Source organism: Crinia signifera, chromosome 2 (genome assembly GCF_055691185.1).
Source record: "Crinia signifera chromosome 2, ASM5569118v1, whole genome shotgun sequence".
Lineage (NCBI taxonomy): Eukaryota > Metazoa > Chordata > Amphibia > Anura > Myobatrachidae > Crinia > Crinia signifera.
The window spans coordinates 242,583,463-242,608,749 of record NC_139218.1 but is presented as its reverse complement, the minus strand read 5'-3'; the positions used below and the strand labels follow the sequence as shown (position 1 = coordinate 242,608,749).

Genomic DNA, 25,287 nt, shown 5'->3' with positions numbered 1-25,287 from the left:
ATCGGCATGCACAGAATGGACACTTGTCTCACCTGTGCTAGATTCAAAAAATCCAAACATGACCTGCTTGTGGGCTTAAGGACTGCAGTTAAGATGAACTGACTCAAGATAGCTGGCATAACATTTAATTCCCGTGCATTGGTGCCAACTGGGTTTGTACATTTATAGGTGCATCATAAAGTCAATGTTGGCATATAGTGTGCACCACTTTTCCTAACCCTGATATTACAGTCAAGGTTTTAAGGCAGGGCTTGACAAATTTCTTTAAAATCTAGGAGCCAGGGTGAAAGTGTAGGAGCCAGACAAACTTAAAACAGGCACGTTGCGAGCTGAAGGTGCAAGCCAAAGTTTTACACCACAATGCCGATTACACACCGTAATGCCTAATGCATATTATACCACATGCTACAATGCCCATTACATGTTATACCAAGCACCGTAATGCCCATTACATATTATGCCACATATTACCTACATGCTCGTTGCTATGGGTTTCTTGCTTGAAGTCAGGGAGGGGCTAGGGATGACCATCGATTATTCAAAATAATCAATGGTTTATGGCTTATGCTGAATACTTTTGCCATCGTTGGGGAGAACCAGATGGTTTCCCTCCATCAATGACACAGCAAAACAATGTTTTGCTCCCCCCCCCCCCTCCCAAAGTGCCCGGGGATGGAGCATAGCTCCGCCCCCGACACCCACGAAGCCCCGCCACTGTGTTTTGATTGGCCCACAGGCCAAACAGTCAAATACAATAGATGACTATCAATAGGTAAAAATATCGATGTCATCCATTGCATAGTGTAGCACTATCGATTGCCAGCTGCACTATTTCTATCGATGGCAAGGGCAAAGATGGCCATCCCTAGTAGGGGCAGATCCAGAAAAAAAGACAAATTACATTATAGGGCAAGGGTGTGGTTAGTGATGCCAGGGAGAGAGAGGAAGGTGAGGAGTGGAGAGGGGGACAGAAGTCCAGAAGGGAGAGAGCGAGAATGAGAGCAGAAAAGGGAAGAGAGAATAGTGGAAGGAAGAGAAAGGAGCACAGGGAGAGACCTGCATCACTGTATACACTGCCAGTACACCTATGACAGTGTCACACCCCCACCCCCCCTTCTGTCCCAGCCTAGAGAAGTGGGGTCCCGGCAGAGCAGTGGACAACTCAACCGGCTGATGCTAGATCAGAGCAGGTCCGCGACACAGATATTTCAAACTCAACGTCACTCACTCCTGATTGGCTGCTGAACCGCCGCACCACGGACCAGCTCTGATACAGCAGCAGCCGGGTGAGTTGTTCACTGCTCTGCCCGGCTGCTGCACTGCGATGATTGCAAGCCACCAGATTCTGATTTCGACGAGCCTTGTTTTAAGGCTATCCATGTTTAAGCACAGGTGACTGTATTAGTTCCTTTAGACAATTTGATATAACCTCTGGACTCAAGAATGGATATCCTTAAACGGGAATTTTGTCCACATACCGATTACACCGCATACTGTTTCATTCCCTGTGTGGCAAAAGAAAATCCCAATAGTACAAGGATTCCCAAACATGCTCCTCAAGGCACCCCAATGGTCCAGGTTTTAAGTTTATCCATGCTTGGCTACAGGGGGCTTAATTAGTACCTCAGTCAATTTGATTTAACCATCTGTGCTGAATCAATCATTTGCATCTCACTGAGCGATGCCCTCGCAGGAGGCCATATTGCCATCTCTCAAATATATACATAAACATAGTTAAGCCAATGGTATGGTACAGACACAGGCAAAACTGTATATAGCTTTTTTGGGGTCTTAATTAAACACTCTAAAAAAAACAATTAACCATCCAGTTACAATACCTAAAAAAAGCATTGGCGACAAGTGTCCGTGTTTTCTCATCCAAAGGAACAGACAGCCAGGTCTCCGTTTCTGGAATGTCAGAAACTGGTTTCTTAGCTTCAAAGAATGAGTGAAATAAGATAAATCTGCATAAAAAAAAAAAAATATCACATTAGAACAAGTTGCTCCATATTAGAAATCTATCTTGAAATTGAGATACAACAAATAGTACGTACAGTATAAGAGGAAGAGATAATTTGTTTATAGCTATATAATTTTTAGATGGAGGCAGTACAAGAAACACACTTGGCGCCAATATTTTACCAACATGGGGGTGGAAGGGTGAGGGAATTAATCTATCGTATTTACCGTGCAATGTCCATCACTTGAGACTCTTGTCTTTTTGCCAGAGGATTTTCAATAATGCTGGTAAGCCGTGGAATAATCCACTTCCTCAAACGAAACACAAAGTTTTCCACTCTGAGGAGAAAGACAAAGAGCTGCTGAAGACAAACAATACTAGATATCAATGTACCCATGTCAGAATGAGGAGTTGCGGAAATATTTACTAATTAAATTTACCCATAGGTCTATTTTCAAAGAAACAAAAAGCAGAAGCACAACTTACGTGTTCTGCTGCTCCAGGTTCTCTTTCTGGCGACTGGTGCTGAAATCTAGGTAGGAGTCGATGTCTGGCGTCAGAAACATTTTCTTCAACCAGTCAATGTATTTTTGCAGAGCAGTCGGCTTCAAGTGTTGGATTACCTTCCATGTGCTGGGCACCACCGGGTATCCTTGGTTAGTGAGCGAAGAGAAGCCAATAATAACAGTCAGTTGATTCTCTGCATCTTCACAGCTTTCCAGGAATGCAGAAACATACGTCTCCATCTCTGGGGCAAATTTAAACCGATCTGCAGGCTGCAAAACAAAGGGTTTATGGAAGAAACAACATAAACAAGAAACTTATGTAACATGTTGTTTGTATACTAATTAGAGGTAGTAAAACCCCCACGAGGGAAAAAAGCGGGTGGCCTTCGGGCACCCGTCTGTCGGCGTTTTGTCAGTCGGGATCCCGACGTCGGATAAATGACTGTCGGGATCCCATCCGGCACCACTTAACACTGCCATCTATAAAGGGTAATTAATCTGCGGCTATTTTTCCAACAACTTGCTTTAGTCGAAAATGTGACCATTTGACTATTTTCTGTGGATTTAGATTCGAGATTAAACAAAGATGAATATGTATCAGAGGAAAGGCAGAAAATGTCCACATTGAATAGGAAGACAAGACCCCCCTATATGGCAAAAAGTAAATTAAATACATTGATAAAGAAAAAAAACAGACACAGTCACAACCTTTTAAAGAAACTTGAAAAGTAATTTAAAGCATATACTAAATTATGATCTACAGTTCTGATTATTACAACAACTAGGAATCGCAGAAAGTACATAAATCCTACCTGATTTGAAATAACATGGGCCCCATAACGCAACATAACTTCACTTCGAAGGATAAGCTGCAAATTATTTTTATCCAACAGAGGCAAAGCAGCACCCAGCAACCTGTAACACATGTAACTAAAAGGAAAAAACCTCATTAAACAAAGAAATGAATGGAACATTCAAGCACATAACTCAAAACTCATACAGAAGGTTAAGCTAAATTCTTGGGATAGTTTTCATCACATATAATGTACAGAATTCTCAGTTATTTTACACCAAAATCCCAGATCCGACACGGTATTTGGAGCACTGTTCGGATCCGAGATTTGCCCCGTTTTACACTGTGGTGGCAACCCGGAATATTCATGATAGGGAATGTCCCCATTCAGGATATGAGATTTATATTATTAAACACTCTCTTTGAGATCCTTAGGAGACGCAAGGATTGACGCTGGGTATAGGTTGAATGTAGGACTATGCACCAAACAGTTAAAACTTTTCCCTCAGGGCAGCCCAGGCTCCTCCTCTTCCTATACCCCGCCACCAGCCCAGGCTCCTCCTCTTCCTATACCCAGCTCCCTGCCCAGGCAGCCAGTTAAGTTAGCAAGCCCAAGGCAGGAGCGAGAAGAGGAAGGAATACCAGGAAACACACAGGTCCAAACATATAGAGGACAGTGAAACCAAGGAGAGAACGGACTTTTCCCCAAAACAGGTACGTCAAGTTGGAGCCCTGTATCTCCTATGGAATTCGAAGAAAGATTTAACAGGTAAGAACATAAATCTCATTTTATTCTTATGCACATAAGGGTGGGGACGCGCCTGAGCTGTGCTTAGAACCCTTTGCCAAAGACTGAGTCCTCATAAGCAAAAGTATGAAACACACAAAAATCGAAGAAAAGTGTGGGCAGACAACCTTGCAGCTTTACAGAGCTGTTCCACAGTGGCACTACCACGGGCTGCCCAAAAAGCACTAACCGATGGTGTGGAATGTGCTCACACCGCAGTCGTGAACTAAAGATCAGAAGCCACATAAAGAGCCTGAATGGTCAAACAGAGCCATTGGGCCAGAGTCTGGTTGGATGCAGGCCAACCCAGCTTGTGAAAGCCATAGAACTCAAAAAAGGAGCGTCTGATTTGCAGTAATCCCCAGCGATACATAACTTTGCCAGACACTAAGTTATTTTAATAGCGGTAAGAGGAATACAACATAAGCAGTACAGGGAACCTACATGCAAGGTCCAGACTGTTCCTGCATCAGGCCATTCTCTACAACATCCTTCCAGAACAATTCAAATGCTTCCTCCTTCAGTGAAATCTTCAAAACATCCAGTGCTACACCTGGCAGACACTTTTCTTTCTTCACAGACTTAGCAGCCATTGTTAATAGATCCACCAACCTGGATGGAATAGTAAAAAGGGACAAAAGCACTGTAAAAACAAATTAAATAATGTACAATGCATAATATATTAGAAGAATGGCAAATATATGCATATTATGCATGCAAATATAAAATCATAGTCCAAATAGCAGGTGAAACTAAATTATAGAGACCTTGAATAAAATGCAAGAGATGAAATAAGATTATGCCCACGCAGTCTTGAAGCTAGAAACTGGTGTTTATCACTGCACTCAAAAGAGTAATAATAATACTTGTATTTATACAGTATAGCTCTCTTTCAACAGTAGGACTCAAGGTGCATCACATATAGGGCAGTATTCAATGAGGCTGATTCGCCATGTTTTATGGCGATTTTGTGCTATTTTCGTGCTGTAAGGCGATTTTTTTGACTAAAACGGTGAATCACCCTATTCAATGACCAGATGGCGAATACATTTCAAGGTTTTTATCGCCATGATTCACAGAGTAGCAATCGCTATCTTTTTATGGTGAAGTGGAATGTGAACTTTTAAAATAAAAGTGTTTTGTTTTTTACATTTGGTGTCAAAAAATCAGGAATTTTATTTTGAGGAGGGGCATGCTATTTTTATTCATGTGCTGTAAGCACATGAATATATATTTAATTTAATTAATTTTTTTTTTTTACACAGAGCAGCCAGCAGGGGGCCGGGAGCCGAGCCGCTCATTAGATATTCATATATTCACTGCACCCGATCATTACATATGCACGATCGGGTGTAGTGAATACCCGGTCCCCTGTTGGCTATCCCGGGGGGCAGCTTGTGCTGCCTGGCTCCCGGGGAGCCCACCTCCCCCCCACAAAAGTTCTGGGGCAGGCAGGGAGACTTCCATCTCCCTGCCTGCCGCCGTCCTCAGGCTCCCTGCGGCATCGCCGCAGGAGTTAAAATTCGCCGGTCAGGGGCAGTGAGCCCCTGACTCGTTGAATACTGGAGCCGGCGAGGCTCCGGAACGCGGCGGGCAGTGGCGAATGTGCAGCGAATCCTAAACAGGATTCGCTGCACATCGTCAAAATTCTCATTGAATACTGCCCAGAGAATAACAGAACAGAACATAAAACGAAACTTAAGGGCATTACAGAAAGTCTTGAGTCTGTTCAAGGATTCTAGAGTGGGTCCTCGTAAACTATGCGGGGAGGGGAGTTCCAATGAGTTAGAGCCGCATGGCTAAAAGCTCAACCCGAGATAAATGACAGATTATTATAGGTACTGGTAAAAGTCACAGATCGCAAGTAATTGAATGGGACAGTATGGAATCAGAAGCTTCTTCAGGTACCTTGGGCCTTGGTCATGTACAGCTTTGAAATTCAGTAAGGTAATCTTGAAAATGATTCACCATTTTATGGACAGCCAGTGAAGGGAGTAGAGAATGGGAGTAATACCCCATTCACACCAGCCTAAATTCCCGGGTTGAGTCCGGGAACAACCCGGTACTAGCGCTGGTGTAAAAGGTTCCCGGGACAAAATCCCGGGCAAATTTCAACCCGGCTAGGTACCAGGGTTGTTCCCGGGTTCAACCCGGGGAACTGGCTGGTGTGAAAGGTACAGGGTATACTTACCCGGGTTGCCGTGTCCTCCGTGTCCTGTCCGACGGGAATTAATGCAGGCGGCGGGCGCAAATGACGGACAGCCGGTGGATGATGATGACTCAGCTCTCCGGCAGCAGTGAGTGGATCCCTGGCCTGCACGGAGGACCAGCAACTGGGGTGAGTATTCTACCCACCTCAGCCGCCATCCCGCCGCCTGCCCGCCTCCTCCCCACCTCCTGCCGGCCTCCTTCCCGCCCCCTTCTCACACCAGAAAATGTAGGGACATTTCTGGTGTGAATGGGTCCAAACTTGGGAATGTCCCTGCTTGTCCCGGGAACTGAATTCCTGGGTTTGTCGCTGCATTTCTGGTGTGAATGGGGTATTATGTGGCTAGAACAGGCTGGCAGCTGTGGTTTGTACCAGCTATAATCGGTGCAATTCTTTTGCAGGTTACATTCATTCTGCCACGGCAGCAAGGTACAAATACAACCACTCACAAATTGTAAGCCATGACAAGAGCAATAAGGAAAAATACTTTGTGCATCACTTACTTTGGGATGTTTTCATCTGTAATGATCATGGATGATCCCAGGAGCTTTTTTAATTTCTTAGGTTTCAGTACTCCTGGAAACTTCTGCATTCCTACAAGCAGCAGATGTAACTGTTCTGGGGTGCTGAATGCAGAGGACAGATCAGAGCGCAGCGCCCCAAATAACACTTCTTCAAATGTGGATTCTGAAATCTGGAGGGGATTAAACAAAAGTTTCTTACTGGCGTTTATTTAAGGAATCAGATGTACGTTATTATAAAGGTACAGGTATATTACGGTCTTTGAATGGTAGATCGTATTGCCCTCTGCTGGTTCGAAAATGTAGTGTACCCTCTAAGCTTCTGTTGCAGGGTGACGCACCCTGCCCAGCAAAGAATATTCAATAAGAGTATGATCGGGTGCCTAGACAGGAGCTAGTTTTCAGTTAGCAGCTGCTAAAAAAGGGGGGGATAGTCAGTCCCCACACAGTATGTATGTAGCAGCGCTTGGATGAATAAATAAGCAAGTGATTGCAATAAAATGAACTTTTACTCAATCCACAATTAATATAATAAAATACAAATAATAAAAAATATCATAAAAAAAATGATTAAATTAATAAATTGATAGAGCTCCAACACTCCTAATTGGTTAGATCGGATAATCCCAGTGGGCCAAGGTGGATAGGTTTCACAGGTAAATCCTGAATAGGTCCGGGTGGACAAATGTCAAAGGTAAGTGCACTTTACCCGATGTAGAAGTATCACTCTATGTTGCATTCCAATCCCAGATTGGCATTCTGCCCATTTTTGTGTGTGGCACTGTGCGCCCTTGCGCTGCACTTCACCACTGAGAACTTTTGGAGTGTGCCATCATGTGTAATGGGTATTAGGGTGTACACCATCATGTGTAATGGGCATTATGGTGTGTGGTAGAACGTGTAAAAGGCATTAAAGTGCGTGCCATAATGTGTAATTGTCATTACAACAGAATATGTAATGGGCACAGCAGAGTATAACAATGTTTAATGGGCGTAATCCTAGTGCAGTGTGCAAATTATGTTTTTGTTTTTTTTGTTTGCGTCTAATGTAAATTTCTAACATAAAATGTGCCCTCCCGATTGAAAAGAGTGCCCTGCCCATTGGTCAGCACCCTGCCCTAAAAACCCACAAAATGGTTTCCCTGGTTGTTGCTTGTCCTTTCCTCCATATATGTTGTGGATTTGATTATTCATAGCCAGATGCAACCCATTCACTTCTCAATATTATCACTCTTATTTCAAAAGTTCTTTCGTTTGAACTATTCCATATTGTTCTCACCTTGGGCGGAATGTACTAACGCAAAAATGCGGTAAAAACACCTGTGTTTTTACTGCATTTTCGTATTCTCTAACCACATTCAGTCTCATACCCAGAAGTCCATCGATGGAGCTGCATCGCAAGGGACAGCTCTTAACGCAAGAGCTGTCCCTTGCGTTACTAATCGCATGTTAGAGCATATGCGATTGGTAAGAATACAGTTCAAAATTCAAATAGGGGAGCCGCACCCTCTGCCACTCCAAATTGGCAGTTTGTTTTTCTCCCTTATGGAGCAATGTAATGGTTCACATTTTTGGCATCACATTGATGGCATGAGTTTCATTCCCACCATGGCCTTAACGGTGTGAAGGTTGCATATTCTCCCTGTGCTTGCATGGATTTGCTAACGGTGCTCCTGACCAAAAAAAAAAAAACAACAACTCTTGTATTTAAGTGTGTGCATGTGTTTAGGGAAGACTAGAATAAGAAAATAGATGGGCAACATGTGGCTACGGCTAGTTCTTATCTGCCATAAAAATCTCTCTACAATCAGCTCAAAAGATGCCCAGTAATGATCGCTGATGCGCGCTCCCGAATCATCACCAGCGCTCATATGCTCGTATTATTAGCATCCAATAATGTGTCTAACTTCAATACAATGGGCACATTACATATGGGATGACCTCCTATAAAAAAAACGATCAACTGCATGAAATTCGGAATAGTGTAAACGTCTAACTGACTACAGGGTCAGCCAGCTGGTCCATTGTCAATCAAGCGACCCAAAGTAACCAGCTCCACCAAATCTTTATAATGATTGACTGGTTTAAAACACATTTTTGTCTTAAGGTGCCCATACACTTTTCCGATTTGGGCCGACTTTGCCCTATTCTGACAGATCGGGCCGAGAAATCAGCCAAAATCGGATGGGTGACATCCCCTCCGACCCGTGCGCATCGGAGTGGGGAGGTTGGACAGGCCGCGCATTAAATGAATTGGATCACACCCATCAGTGGCACATCGCAGGTGAAGAACTGCTGGCACACACCTATGTGCATTTGCAAGGTCGGAAAGTCGGCTGGGAGCTACTAGCAGCATTTACCGGGAGGCGGGGCGGGAATCCGTTGGAGAATTTGAAAAAAAATATTGAAAAGAGTGGCCAGATGTTGATTGGCTGAGCTACTAGCTCCCAGTTGCAGTTCCTACCCCGCTGCCCATTTTTGCATGCAATATATCGCATGCAATTTATTGCATATAAAAAGTGCCAAATCCTTAGTGAGTCCTGCCGGGGAGCTCAAGGGGCAAGTCATACTAGTGTATGGGGTAACTCATGAATTGGTGCACATTGCAATTATTGTTCCAATAAGTTCCAAAATCTTAGTGCTGGGGATACAAAATTTTGCAGTACATAAAAACTATGCTGTATACATTTTGTTTATAACAAAGACAAAACAATTCCTACCTCTGATAGAATATCCACTAATGTCTTCCTGGGCAGATCCTTCAGGTGTTCTCTGTACTGTGCCAAACTCTGCAACAACTGCACACACTGGAGCAGCACTTTTGAATCCTGCCACGAATACATTTTGTTTTAGGAATATAACCATTTCATACTGACTTTTCAAGACTGACTTTTAAATGGATATGGATAACCTCTTTATTCATTGTCCAATGACTGCGACTGAGATACATGGTACAGATGGCTTGACTTCAAGGATGCCACCTCTTACAAATCCCATTATTCGTGCCTTATCTAGCCTCCTCCTTCCCATTTACCCCCTTTTCTATATTTTTGCAATGATCATCATAAGCCTTTTCATTAGAAGATATATATTTTTTGCTAGGTTTATACTTATACTATGTACAGTGTGTATTTACTCATCATCCATGGTATTTTTCATAGTACCAGTGTTCGTCACATTGATTGTCAAGTCTTTGTGAATAAATTTGAGACGTCAATCAATAAAAGTAATTTGCTGTAACCTTTGAAAAGGTTTGTTGCTATACAACGAAACAAGTCTGGTATACAGGAATCTACTCCCAGGAGCATTGGAGGACCTCCTAATCTTGCTCACCAGATTGAACCAGACCAGTAAACCACCTGCTCTCCCATCAAATTGGGACACTTTGCACAGCCGTTGCTTGAGATTTGGGACACCACACTGGATTCTTCCGTACCATTGGGTGGCTACGGAGCTAAATCCTCCAGCGATAAATACAAGCCCATAAGTGCTTATGTATACACATTGAAGTGGATGTTCTAATTTAATTTGACAGAACTGTGTGGTTATATATGTTGCTTCTCAAGGACTAATGCCACCATACACGGTCCGATGTACGGGTGCGATGAAATATGCACTCCCACGCACATCACATCAAACAGCGCAAAGCATGTGCTGCCTGTACTTTATGAACTAGATTGCCTTGCATCTAGTTCAAAACACATGGTGCTCTAGCACATCTCATGTGGTTTGAACTAGATGTCATGCAAGCCAATTTAAAACCCATCGCACCATGTATGGGCCTGTAACACTGTGCGATCATGATTTACGATACTATACCCTCCAAGTGCTCCTGTTTTATGTATTTTTTGCCTTTTTAATGGTCTATGAAATTCATATTATTAAACTAGAAAGGTTATTGTAAAGTGATCCAACTGGTTCAAAATAGTAGCGCTACTTTCTCTTTTTTTCATTTGACTGCATCAGCAGCACCCGGAGCCTTCCATAGCTCAGGCTACACTGAGAAAGTACCCTGAAGAGACACCGCAGGGGGTCGCTTTGCAGACTGGGCAGAGAGTACCCGGGTCTGATTTAGAACCTGTGTCTGGATTCTTGATATTGTAATAAGGACAATATGTTATATCAATAAAACTATAATCTCAAACAAACAGTGCCCTTAAACTTTAGCACAATAGTGAAAATCAGCAAGAAGCTGTGCAAGTGGCTAAAGGCTAACACAGTAAAGATCCAGTCTCACTTGGTAATATAGTGTCCGTGGGCTAAATACAGTGCACTGTAATAGTCCCACATTTAGGAGATAAAATAGTGGGCTAGATAAGGAATCCCACATATAAGAAATAAAATTAGTGGGCTAAATACAGTATCAGTAAAAGTCCCACAATACTTGCTGTATGGTCTGTCCATGTGTGCAGAGCGAGAGTGAGCTTCAGCACGGCTGTTTGGGGGCAGAGTTTACAGAATCCGGACCTGGGAGATTGCTTAAGCAGAAAGCAAACGTCCTTCTTTAAGCAATCCAGAGTTTCTAAAGGTCCATACACGCTGTGTGATTATGCCCAGCATGTATGGTGCACGATGATGGGGAAAACAGCTGGGCTGAAAACCGCTCAATACATACACACTGAGCCTTTTTCCCCCTGCCCAGCCATTTGCTCCGGGGGGGGGGGGGGGGGGGGGATTTCAATACCAGAATACTATAGAAAGCCGTCCTCTCCCTCACTCATCTGCTGGTAATACGGCAGCGATGATGCAGGAGCGTGCAGCAGTGCTCACCACTCTGTGGCTTTCATCACTCTGACGAGAAAACCGAGCGGCTTTCACATGAAAGTCGCCCAGTGTGTCAGGTGCTTTAGCCACCATATTGATGTTTTCCTCCAAGGCACAAAAACTAAACTTAGGCTCTGATGAAGGTGGGAGGGGTTACAGGGGGTGGAGTCAGCTTTTTGTGCCTAAACTCCATAGACCACACTCTAAAGCAGGCATTCCTAACCACGGTCCTCAAGGCACACCAACAGTGCAGGTTTTAGTGATATCCAGGCTTCAGTACAGATTGTTTAATCAGAATCACTCAGGTACTAATTAAGTCACCTGTGCTCAAGCCTGGATATCACTAATGCTGTGTACACACGGGGTAATATGATTGCTGGGGATATATTGCTAGCAATATATCCCCAGCAATCATATTGCTCAGTGTCTCCTTTTCATCAGCGATGAAAAGGAGACACTGCTACGGGGCGGCGGGGGAGCGCAGCAGCAGCAGACGCTGCTGCTGTCACTTTGATGGGAGGAGGGAGGGAGCAGCGGCACGGGGCTGGGGAGATCAACGCTGATCTCCCCGGCGCTGACCTCCCGGCACAGCGATCGCCGGGGAAAGCCGCTGGTCGACCATTAGGCAGTGCACACGGGAGCGCGCAGCTGGCGATTTATCCAAATCACTGGCAATATGGTCGCTCAGCGACCATATTGCCAGCGATTTTACATGAAATTGCACCCGTGTGTACTCACCTTAAAACCTGCACTGTTGTGTGCCTTGAGGACCGTGGTTGAGAATGCCTGCTCTAAAGGAACAAATAGCAACTATATTCTGTAAAAGAAGTGTACAAATAAAAACATAATACTGACAGGATAAATAGATTTTTCTTTGCTACTTTAAATAAATCTATAGAAAGCTGCTCAGGACATTCAAATGCACCTAAACATTTCCTTATAATCCACTCAATTATAGTCTCAGTAGCAGAAAAAAAAAACCACACACACATACAGGTACACTTTAAAATTTAGCTGCATATTAGAGATCACTTGAATTTTACCTTTGCAAGACGACCAGACTGGGATAGCGCAAGAACTCCAAAAAAGTTCCCAAAGGCCGCATTCCGCACAGATTTCTGAAACCAACAATTTTTTCGACAGTTATCTATGGTTATTCACAAACAATTAACTCAGTCCTAATTATGCACTTAGCCAAATAAAAGGGTTTATACACAAACAATAGAATGCAGTTCCAGCTTCTACTTACACTAGAGTATATCCCCCACACCAGACAACAATTGCAGTAGTTGAAGTCTTGGTCACTTTAAGACTGTGGAGGCCATTTACAAAGCAAAACACATTTCATAGGTACTACAAAATCATCTTGGATTTTGCCATGTCTTTCAAATAGAAGCAATTTAGAGAAGCCAGAGTTTGCACAGGCAGGGCCGAGGACTTGAGCAGAGTGAAGGTGTCCCATCTAATGTATAGAGTAGGCACCACATATTTTCAACAGTAAAGCTCCCTACACACTGGGCGGCTTTCATCATGAAAGCTGCCCAGTGTGTACTGGGCTGCGCACTCCCGCAACATCCCTGCTTGTTGCCAGCAGACGTGCGGCGGAGTGGAAAGCCATCCACCCTCGGAGGAAATCACTGGGCAGAGGGAAAACCGCTCAGTATGTATGCACTGAGCGTTTTTGAGCCCAGCAATTGTCCCCATCATCGGGCACCATACACACACTGGGCAATATAACCTAGTGTGTATGGTCTGTCTCTGGGCTGGATTATGAATCAATAGAGGCTGCATTTATAGCAGCATTCCTTGATGTGTGAACGCAATTCCTCAAGGTCTTGGATTATGGCACTCTACACAACTGGTCTTACACAAAGATAAACCTTTATAAATGTAAGGAAATAAAAATCTTTACACTTCAAATCTGCCAGATGGCATTTTTCTGCCAGTTATAGAAAGGGGAGTCTACTTGGGGAGCTGAATTTGCCCCTAACTATAGAGTTCAACAAGTTACAGAAAAGCAGTTCACTTGGGTCAATTCAATTTAAAGCAATGATAATAGTGGCAGGAATGTGGTCCCAGAGCTACTGAATGGTTCTCATTGCCAGCCGGGGGATGCCAGTTCTCTCAAACTGGGTGTGTAGCTGGCAAATCAGGCCTACTGTTTAAACCAAGACATGTATATTAATGTAGATATTCACCTTATTCACTTTCTGAAGATTATGTTTCTCGTTAATGTGTTCCAACACTGTGGACAGTGGGATCTCTTCAAAACACTGCAGAACCTTTATAGGAAAAAGATATAGGATATACTAAATATAATTAAAGAAAGTTGCATCATACAATGAAATCATAAAATTATGTACAAATTAATTGAGAATTGAAACGAAAAAAATCTTTAGTCCCCGATTCCATTGAACCAATAAAAATAGATACACGGTGCTAAACGCTTCACATGGAACGGTTTCTTTCTGCTTCATACTCCATTACAGCCATTGCTATGGGTAGAAGCATGTCTAGAAAATTAGGGAAAAATTAACCAAAGCTTCTAAAAATGAAAAGAGGCGGCGTTGCCCATAACAAGCAGATTCTAGAATTTCTCTATTTCATCCTATAAAGGTTAGACATAATCTGATTGGTTGCTATTGGTCACATGGCTATGAACTAAGATCTGAACACTTGGTTCCAGATCGTAAACCTTCAGAGAAGGCGTCAACCTATTAGTCATGGCTAAGGAGACCCATATGGAAGCAAATGCAGGGCATATAACAGCACCTGAATTAGCATAGATTTAAGAAATTGTTCAAATATTTTATCTGTATGTTACGCAAGGGAGGTGACCTCCGGTATAGGAATGGTAGTGGCCTTAACCAGGCGTACAACATGTGCATATAATGGCTGTGGATTTTTCCCGGGTAAAAAAAGGAACACCTCCTAGTTAAGAGAAACTGTTTATTGGGATGTATCCAGGCTTCCCTAAACACCGTCTCCATTCGTGGGGAAGGTGGAAAGACAGACAGGTCCTTTTTCTTACTTTTAAAGAGAGGGACTGGTGCTTGAGTTGAGGATCTGCTTCAGTAATGTAAAGCACATCCCTTACGGGCCCGCACTAACGCCCCCACTCTGGCCAGTAACATGTGACTTATCAGCCAGTTGTGGCACTTCAAAGTCTGACTCCAAAGGGTCCTGTTCCGCTTTAGAAAAATCATCAGATTGCAAGTCTTTAGAATGCAAAACTGGCATGGACGCAGAAACTAAGGACTTAGGGCCTTATTCTAGTTCACTCTTAGAGGCAAATTCCTTCTCAGATGGACAAAACCATGTGCACTGCAGGGGGGAAGATGTAACAGGTGCAGATGGAATTACATTTGGGTGAATTATTTTGTTTCTGTGCAGGGAAAATACTGACTGCTTTATTTTTACACTGCAATATAGATCTCACTTTGAAGAAAAACCCCACCCAAATCTAACTCTCTCTGCACGTTATATCTGCCCCACCTGCAGTGCACATGGGTTTCTCCATTTGAGAAGGAATTTGCCTCTAAGAGTGAACTAGAATAAGGCCCTTACACTTAGGCCCTTATTCTGATTGACGCGGACTTTACCGCATTCTTACGGATCGCGTCTTTTCGCCGTCTGCGCATGCGTGGAGAACGCAACGCGCATGTGCCACGCCTAGACTCCGTACCAGTTCGGCAAAATCCCGTCCAAAACTGTTGCCCGCAATCAGTCGGGAAATATGGGCGTATTATGGGCGTCATGCGGAATGGCACATGGGCGTAGTTTCAAAGTGGGCAAAACGGGGCGGAAACATGGGCGGACACGGGGGAGTACACTTATGTTGGGGGGCGTACATTCGGAAACCACTCCGAATGCACGCGATCAAAAAGGGCAGAAATGTGCGGTGTCCACAAGTGTACTATTGCTTTGCGGACACCACTCGTTCATGCGGTAGGCGAACGTACGCCTAATGACTACAACCATTAACACCTGAACCCAATAGAATCTACTCCTTTACTCATTACTCACTAATAGGACGCTTGTCAGTGCTTTAATAGAAACCATTGCACTTCAATTGCTGTAAGGGTTAATGTGTGCAATGCATGTGTTAGGCATGCTTGTAAGGATATATTGGAATCTAATTGATTCCAATTCCAAATAAGCAGTTTTTTATGAGGATAGGTAATTGAATAAGTGGGTCATGTGATGTATAGCAGAAGATACTTCATAGTGGGTTGTTTGGCGTAAATACTCCGCTTACGTGCGGTAGCACCGCTTGGCTCCCGTTCGGATGCGGTATTCCCGAGCATACTCTGTAATACTCTGTAATACCGTGCCGAATCTGAGTGTTTCTCCCGCACACGCATGGTTTGTATGTCGTCCGTAAACACGCCCTGTTCTTAAAGAGTGAGTCCGTCCGAATGCGGAGGACACGTGGGCGTTTCTACGGACGATGGCCGCACGCGGCAAAACACCGTGGCGTGCGGACCGCACCGTAAGAATGCGGGAATATCCGCACCGATCAGAATAAGGGCCTTAGTGGAGGGACCCATGGGTTGTTGCAGGGAGGTAAAGACCTGCACTAAATCCTGCACAGATCTGGATAAACCCTGAACCCAAACGGGTTCCCTTGGTGAAGGTAGAGGGTTTGGATTTGATGCAACAACAGGGAGCGCTCTAGGTGCAGCCAATTGAGAAGCCAGTTCACGCATGGCCATGGAAAGGGAGGCAACCCATTCCAACTCAGCAGACCCAGAATCCACTGCAGCCGTGGAACAATGGTGGTGCCACAGAGCAGCGATCACACAGCCCTGTGTGGTCCTGTGTAGTCCGTGTAGGAAGTGAATGCACTCAGTACAAGTTTAAGTGTGCCGCCCCAAAGCACCCTTGCCCTTTTGGGAGGTCTTGGGGGGCACGGTGAAGACATTTTTACCCTTTCTACAGGAGGAACACTCACACATTAATACCCCTTTCATACCCCTTTCACACCAGAAAATGCAGAGACCCACCCGGGAATATGGCCCAGGGATTAAGCAGGACCATTCCTGGGTTGGCCCCTTTCACACCACAAAAGTCCCAGCATTTTCTGGTGTGGGAAGGAGGCAGGCAGGGGATAGGCAGGAGGCGGCGGCATGTACTTACCCTGGGTTGCGGCGGGTGTGGATGACAGGTCAGACAGCGGGCGCAGATGACGCAGCTCTCCGGCTGCAGTGAGGGTGCTGGAGAGCTGCATCATTTTCAAACGCAGTCTGTCCTGTCATCTGCACCCGCCGCCTGTGTGGATACTCTGCCTGACAGCATGCACAGAGGACCGGCAACCCGGGTGAGTACCCTTGCCCCTTTCACACTGGCCAGGACCCCAGGTAATTTTAAAAGCCAGGGTGTTCCCTGGTTACCTATTAAAGATTTAGGAGCAGATTTACCAACAAGTGATACTCTACTAATGAATGTTAATTGGTGTTCAAGCCAACAAGAATATCATTAGTTAGACCTGCCTCTTAACACTAATGGAATGATCATCAGTGGATAGATGTAGTATGAAGCCAGAAACATAGTATACTATTATTGTACAGTATAGAATTTTATTTATACAATATTTGAACAACGGCCGGTGAGACTTATATAAAACCAAATATAACACATAAACAAGACATTTAGATTCAAAGCATCATACACTATTTTTCATATCTGATGAAGCCGCTGATATTCTAAGAGGCGGGGAAACGCGTCATCAAGGAGATCCTTTTTGCTGCCTGTACTTTGAGACACCGCTGACTGGGAGACCCGGAAGCCGGAGCCGCGCGTTTGTGATAAGGCTGACAAGATATACAGAACAGCCGGGAACCCGCTCCAGGCGTGGGCAATAGAATCAACTCCCCAAAGTGGATTACAAAATCAAACAGAGCATAAGTATAACTTTTACTTTGTTGCATCTGCATTCCCAAAGCTTGCTAACATCTGTAAGCTTCTATATGGTTTAATGACTGAGCACTAACAAGAAAATCTGGCTGGAAATCAGAAATTGATGTGTATTGGACAGTGTGTTTTTGGAGAGATTCAGAGTTTCCATTCATAGACTTACATTGTCTCACAAAAGACTGCTACTAATCCCTGCTTTGCAGAAATGAACCCTACGCATGCCTAACCTATTTTAAAGTCTAAAAATGCATTTGCTTTGCACTCTAGCTCTATTCCGCAATTGATAGCTAGGTACAGTGTGGACAGTCACCACCTATTGTATATTCTTCTGTGCTAAAATTAAAAATAGCACATCAAGAATAGTGTACGATGATTTAATTCTAAATGTCTTGTTATGTGTTATATTTGGTTTTATATAAGTCTCACCAGCCGGTGTTCTCACTTTTAAAAGTGTTCAAATATTATATAAATAAAATTCTATATTGATTTTTACTAAAAAAATATGTGTTTATAGTGTCCCTCTGCGCCGCCTACTTTGTATCTATTTGTTCTTCTTTTAAAGAGGGGTTGAGTATCCCCTTTAGACAGCAGCAGGGACAAAACAATTTCCAGCGCTTTGTTATTATCTTTATTATTGTACAGTTTAGTCACTAATAATAAGGTGCTTAACCTGTCTTATAGTAGTAAGTGAACAATCATTTTGCTGATAGAACAAAGAAACCATGGTCACAAACACACTCCTTCAATAATCGATTTTACTAAGGCAGTATTGGGTCGATTGGGTGTGTGTGTAATATATATATATATATATATATATATATATATATATTCCTCCCATTACATTGCTCATCTTATTGTAACTATAGCACCATGGAGTTTGCTTCAAAACAGCTTTGTTGTTTCGGTGTCATATTTCAGAAACTACTTGGAAAAAGTCACTCAAGACGTAGGGGTATTCAACGGGTGCCGGAATTTCCAACAAAGTCAGAAATATCGGCAAACACCTATTTAATCTTAGACTGTTTCAGCCAAATTTCTGTCAGGCAGATTTGACTAAAAAGTTGAATCTGCATAGTCGAAAATGGCCACTAGATTGTTGAATCTGCAGAGGTGTTCAACAAATACACGTGGTTCAGCAAGTTTTTTTTCTGATTCGCATGTTTTCCGACTGTCGGAATGTTTCAGGCTTTAGATTGAATAGCTATTGTCGAATTGCTGATATTTGCAATGATCGGATGTTCCCCAGTCATAAACAGATTAAATACCACCCCCCCCCCCCACACCCCTCCATAATGTATCGACTACATACTATCCAGGGTTGCTTTTAAACTACCGGTGCTTACACGTGTATAAACCTACTCCTTCCCATTATAATGGCTTCCATGTGAAAAAAATAGAATTATCTTTAACGTATAATTCGTATTTGGGTTTTTGTTTCTTTACACTCCTAGACAAACATAAAGGAGGGATGCTACAACAGTTCTAAAGAGTGGGGAAGTTGCCTATAGCAACCAATTATATCAATCACTATATAACGTACTTGATAAAACTATAGCTAAAAGCAAATTAGATGCTATAAAAAAAACTTCTCCCCTTGCTCTCTCTAGAAGTTTTGATACATCCTGCCCATAATTTTAATCTAGGACTAGGTTATTTCTGTACTGCACCTGCATTCTTATTGTAGCACAGATTTGGGTCAAATCAATATCATATAGACGGGATGCAGTTAAGATCCCGGCGGTCGGGATCCCGGCGTTCAGAATCCCGACGCCGGAATCCTGACCGCCGAAATGCCGACACTTTCTCCCTCCTGGGGTGTCCATGACACCCCTGGAGGGAGAATAAAATAGCGTGCCGTGCGTAGCGAGGCACCGGGCCCGCTGCGTGGCGAGCGCAGCGAGCCCGCAAGGGGGGGGCGATCCATGTCCCCCCCTTGTCGGCATTTCGGCTGTCGGGATTCCGGCGTCGGGATTCTGAACGCCGGGATCCCGACCGCCGGGATTCAATACTGAATCCATATAGACAAATGAACACATTAGAAAGGGAGGGTGGGGGATACATACTGCGTTTTACGAAAAAGAAATGTAAAAGTTCCACATGTGGTAAAATAGAGTTGATGTTTTAATAAATAAGCAGACAAGGCACTTATATTTTTTACTTGATGAAATCAATACATTATTATTTTACTTCAGTCATTTTTTTAAGTTGCTTAGATGCACACGTTTTGTCTTTTGGAAAGGCATGCCAAATATTTATTTGTAGTAATTTTGTAACACTTCCAATACATATTTGTATGGTATTTAATGAAAGACAGGTCCCTGAAGACTCCGTTATTATGCATTTTGAAGACCCCGGCTCCCGGAACAAAGCCATGATTTTGTAAGTAGATCTCACAATGCCTGTAACTATACTTAAGACATCAACGTGATGACATTATGAAAAGTCAACTGTGGTGACCTATGGTTCTGTGAGCCTTATATGACCTGGTTTCCATGTTCTTTGCTCACTTTCTGGACCTTCATCAATTTTGCATCCCACGTATTACCAGTCTCCCTCATTTAATGCTATTTCATTTAAATTCTGAAATTAGGAAAAGGTACTCAAGATAAGTTGCCATTTTTAGGCACAGGCTAGAATCTTGAAAACAAATAATTTTTTCCGCAGCTTGCAAATTCACAAAGCGAAATTGGAAATAATACTTATTGCTGCATACGTAAATTGTTCAGTATTTTACTTATTTACCTAAAACAAATAAAAACTAGATATATATCTACATATATGAAAATCCTTTGACACCTCTCTACAAACCTGAGCTAAGGCCAAGCTGAACCCTGGCCGAGCTGCTTCCCGAGTGGCAGCCAATCCTTCCACCAGCCTCTTGAAGGTGTATTTCAGTTCATCAGCCTGCAAAACATTAAAGCATTATGTATGGTTCATAAAATTACAATGGGGCACATTTATCAATGATCGCATCAATGATCCATTACACCTATGGTTAAAGTGGGAGCATAGAAAATATTTCTAACTAAACTACATTTATCATTACAATTTGCTATTGAATGTCAATTGTCCCAAAATGTCATCTAGTATATACCTAGTTTAACATTAAAGCTCCATACACACTACAGGAGATTGTGAAAGATATCGCTCAGAAAGGGCTTGGAGTAATATCGTCCACTAAATCATCTAGTGCAGGCATGTCCAAACTATGGCCCTCCAGCTGTTGTGAAACTAAAAGTCCCATCATGCTTTGCCACAGTTGCTGAGCAGACGGCTTCCCACGGTGCAGTAGCTTCTCCGGCATGGCAGCTCACCCAGCCTGACTATGGTGGTTGGAGGAGAGAGGGGCGGACGGCTCCGATGCAGCAGTCCCTCCAGGCCTGGAGACAGGCGGGGCAGACCCCAGGCCTGGAGACAGGCGGGGCAGACCCCAGGCCTGGAGACAGGCGGGGCAGACCCCAGGCCTGGAGACAGGCGGAAGTGCGGGCAGCTGCGGCCCCTAATGGAAGGATGCGGGCCCGGAAAACACCTGGATGCAGCAGGACACCAAGCATGCCCTGTTTGGTGTGCAGAGGGGGGCCCCAGCCGAAATCAGAGGGGCTCCCTCCCTCCCTCTGGGACAAGGAGGAGGCCTTGGAGGAAAGTTAAAGCTCCTACATTGATGCAGGTCCCCAGCCCAGCGAGGGCCCAAAATCAACCTCCTGCCCCCGGCCACACTGACTCTCCCTCACCGTTTCCCCCTCTCCTTGCACACTGGCTTCTCCTCCCCTCCCCCCCACCCCCTCCAGCCAGGGCCCTGAGATGGTCTGTTGAGCCCTTCTGCTGCTGCCCATGATCAGCATGGTCAAGGTGGTGCCGCAATTGGCTGCCCAGGAACTGTGTCACTCAGCCATATGTACCTCCGTGTCTCCCATCTCATACAATGCATGGCAACCTATAACTGTACTGTCCCTGCTTAATTGTTACCTATCTGGCTGTTGCGGCAACCAGTGGCGCCACTGATGGCTGCCTAAGCGTTGGACAGCTCGGCGGGTATGTGTTCCCTGTGTGAAAACTGTCCCGTCTCTATTTGTATTGTTCCCTACCTGGCTCTTGCGGTGACCAATGGTGCCGCTGATGGCTACCTAGGCACTGTGGAGCACAGCGGGTATTTGTTCACTTTATGATAACTGTACTGTCTCTGCTTATATTTTGAGATGTGCAAGCTCTGATTTCAAAGCAGGATCTTATTGGCTATCAACTGTCATGTGATTTGGGATAGCCAAGATCCTCCTTTTAAATCAGAACCTGCACATATCTACTTATATTGTTCCCTACCTGGCTGCTGCAACGACCAGTGGCACCGCTTATGGCTGCCTAGGCGTCTGTCACGATTTTAGCGGGACAGTCCCATTTTCCAGGGCATGTCCTGCTGTCCCACCCGCGGACCGCAGAGTCCCGCGGGCAAGGGGAGGTTGGGAGCTACGTATCTGCTGCTATCAGAGGCAGAATGTTTCCCCGGCTGCGTAGCGTATAGCTGTTGCTCGGAATATTACCTGTAGTCTCCTCTGCTGCACTGTAAACCCTGGATATTGCTCTACGGCAAACAGAGGGAGGGGACCTAGTGGAACGCATAGCAGGAAATGATGTGAGGTGAAAAGAAATGCAAAACCCGGACGTTGAGTGGAACGCGGAAGTATCCTGGAACGCACAGGCCGGAAGTGGCATTTCCCGTGCTCCGGAGGTGTTCCACTGCAGAGGGCTACTGCCTGGGGTTCCCAGCTGTGTGTGTGGAGGATGATTAGTGATATAGTGGGTGGTATATGAGTGCAGGACCGCCCTCCCCCGAGGTGATGACTGCTCTGCATGGTAACCCCTTAGTGACCAGACTTCCTGTTACCATGGTAGTGAGTAGGGTTACCGTCCTGTGCCCCCCTCTGTGTTACTGTCCTGTCAATAAACACAAGGATGCAGATGGGCTGGATGGCAGTGGCTGTACGCTGGGGATGGCTATTTAGTGCAGCTTCCTGTAAGTAAGCACTATATTAATTATATTATAAACTATATAGATATATCTACAGATAGACAGATCTATATAATGATAGATTTATATAAAATTTATGGCTTGATATAGTTATATATAGATTATTGTATATGTTATATACAGATGGAGCCACCTAGGTCCAGCCAGGACAAGACACGTCCAGTGGGTGGTACAAGCCACGCCCACATATGGAGTAAGCCACACCCCTTTTGGCACGCCGCAGCATACTGTCCCTCTTTCACATTTTCAAATGTTGGGAGGTATGTGGATAGTTCATACCCCCACTATCCACGTTGGCATGGAGTTGATTTTAGATAGCGTAGCGAGCCACCGAGCCCGCAGCGTGGGCGAGCAAAGCGAGCCCAGCAAGGGGAATCAGACGCACGGGGCCATGAAACTACACAAGTACCTAAATTCCTATTGTGCGCAAGCATACATGGCCAATAAAGTTGATTCTATTCTATTGCTGAGCAGATATCAGAAAAGTCTAATATTCTTATCAGCAGGCACAGCAGAAAGTTTACAGCAAAAGCCAGACAGCTATCTCTGATCACCAAATTACATAACTAAAGTGACTGTTACAGTGTTGGGGCACAGTTCTATCATTCCCCACCTAACCTCCAAATACCCAGCAAGGCGCTAGGCTCGCAAGCTGACCTGCTGGCTTGATTTCAGGTACTGGATAAGGTTCTCCGTGGCCGACAGTCTGACATCCTGCTCTGGCTTTGCGATGTCCCAGAAGAAGTCTAGGAACTGGCGGTTTTGCTGCAGGACTCGCCGGGCGGCCACAGCTTTCTCTTTCTTGGGTGCAGTTTCCCCAGTGTCCATATTTGATGTATTCTCAACAGCCACCGTCACCATGCTGCTTCCCTGCTGCTCTGCAGTCTGCACACACAGGGGACACACGTGTCTGCTGCACACTGCTGATCCCACTTCCGGGGGCACTGTACATGCGCAGACGCTGATCCTGAGTCCTGTGGCCAGCGATTGCTACTATGGTGGTGAGAACAAGTACAACTGTCAACACACACACATTGCAAACTGTCCTCCTCGTTTTGAACCTTCAGAGCATTACATCGGCTCATCCTCCATTCAGTAACATTAAACGGTAGCATGAGCTATCCCTCTCCTGCTGTTTCTTGCAATCGCCCTTCACCTGGAGGTCCATGCAGCAGCAACCTCCTGTTCAGCATGTACCTGGCGCCCTGCTTGTGGTTGAACACAGATGGAGTATACCTTTGGGGCATACTTGCCTACCTGACCCTCTTCATGCGGGAGAAAATGCTCTGTTCCTGGACTTCCCTGGTAATGTGTAATTGCCATAACCTGTGGTGAAACACCTTTACCTAGCTCCCCACAGGTGATGGCAATCATACATTACCAGGGAAGTCCAGGAACAGAGCATTTTTGGTACTTGTTTCCTAGCAGGGCGCCACTGATTTTAATTGTATGAAACTAAAAATTCGGGTCCATCGCATGCGATGCGATCAAATCGACCCGATTTTTAATTGTACAGCCACCCTCATGGCTGATTACAATGTTAAATGCCCCCACAGACCCGATTTTTAATTGTATACCCACTCGCCACACTATATAAAATCAACTCCATGCCGACGTGGATAGTGGGGGTATGAAAAGGTCGGAGGATGCGCAACGCCGCCGCTCGCCACACTTCGGGTTGCGTAACCTATGGGAGGGCATTTGACATAATAATTAACCATCAGGGTGGGTATACAATTAAAAATCGGGTCTGGGGGGCATTTAACATTGGGTCCAATGTAAAATCGGGTCTTAGGGAACATTTTTACATTGGGTCCAATGTAAAAATCGTCTCGGTCGCGTCGCATCGCGACCGATTTTTTTTATTGTATGGGAAACGTCTTTAAAGCCCGAAAATCGTGTCGGTCGGGTCCCATCGCATACCTTAAGTTATGGTATGCGATGGGACCCGACGGGCGCTGTGCTAGGAAACAAGTACCGCATTTTCCCCCTCATGGAGAGGGTCAGGTAGGCAAGTATGCCTTTAGGGTTGATTACACAGAAAAAGAGAAAATACAAGTGCATGCTAAACTGCAATTTAATGTGAAGTCAAATCGAGGTTCTTAGATTAATTTTGGGCCTAATAATATGGGCTATATTTGCCTACCACTGGCAGCAACATTGAAAGCTTTCAGTGGGGAGCTGGACAGCGCATATAAACAGGAGCGTAGCTATAACTTTGTAGGCCCATAACACAATCTTGAAAGGGCTCCCCTTTCCGGAGAGAGAAAGAAATATGGGATGGTGTCAGTTAGAGAGAGTGAAAGTGAGAGAGAGGATGGCAAGGAGAGAGAAATAGGAAGAAACTGAGTGAGAGCAGGGCCGGTGCAAGGCACCGGAGCGCCCCAGGCGAATCGGGGGCGCCCCGGTGCCCGGGAGGAATGTACCTGCTGCGCCGTCTGGGGAGCGGGCAGGGGGGTCCGTGCCGGCGTCTGACAGGAGTACGCAGGGATGTCCGTCCATGCTGCGGGGGTACCTGCGGCACTGTGTATAAATCTGGCGGCAGCCCTGCAGTGATTAAGAAATAACTAGCGCTATCCGCCGGGCTATGCGGTGGTGCGGGAAGCACTTCTCATTTTGAAAACACTGGGCACATGCTGATTGGCTGAATCTCAGCCCGAAGCGTGGCGAGCGGACGCGGATACCTTCACAGGTAAACACGTCCCTTCGCAGGCTTAACAGGTAGCCGCGTCCCCTCGCGGGGCTCGCTGCGCTTGCCACGCTTCGGACTCGGTGGCTCGCTGCGCTCGCCACACTATTCTATTCTCA

General features: G+C 44.9%; 1 protein-coding gene across 2 annotated transcripts in view; it reads right to left on the bottom strand.

The window, feature by feature from the left end:
• MYBBP1A (MYB binding protein 1a) overlaps positions 1-23,560 on the bottom strand; it is a 62,241-nt gene extending 38,681 nt beyond the window's left edge. Inside the window, exons 1-11 of one of the 2 annotated variants that reach the window (XM_083174128.1) lie at positions 23,137-23,560; positions 20,265-20,360; positions 13,739-13,822; positions 12,584-12,658; positions 9,497-9,604; positions 6,759-6,949; positions 4,491-4,658; positions 3,279-3,396; positions 2,447-2,736; positions 2,188-2,298; positions 1,839-1,964 (exon numbers count right to left, since the gene is read on the bottom strand). In XM_083174128.1, coding sequence (XP_083030254.1) covers positions 1,839-1,964; positions 2,188-2,298; positions 2,447-2,736; positions 3,279-3,396; positions 4,491-4,658; positions 6,759-6,949; positions 9,497-9,604; positions 12,584-12,658; positions 13,739-13,822; positions 20,265-20,360; positions 23,137-23,340 — 1,571 coding nt within the window. In that variant the 5' untranslated portion in view covers positions 23,341-23,560. The remainder of the gene's footprint in view (positions 1-1,838; positions 1,965-2,187; positions 2,299-2,446; positions 2,737-3,278; positions 3,397-4,490; positions 4,659-6,758; positions 6,950-9,496; positions 9,605-12,583; positions 12,659-13,738; positions 13,823-20,264; positions 20,361-23,136) is intronic. The other variant, XM_083174127.1, reaches the window with a different exon arrangement.
• Between the last annotated feature and the right edge of the window lie 1,727 nt (positions 23,561-25,287).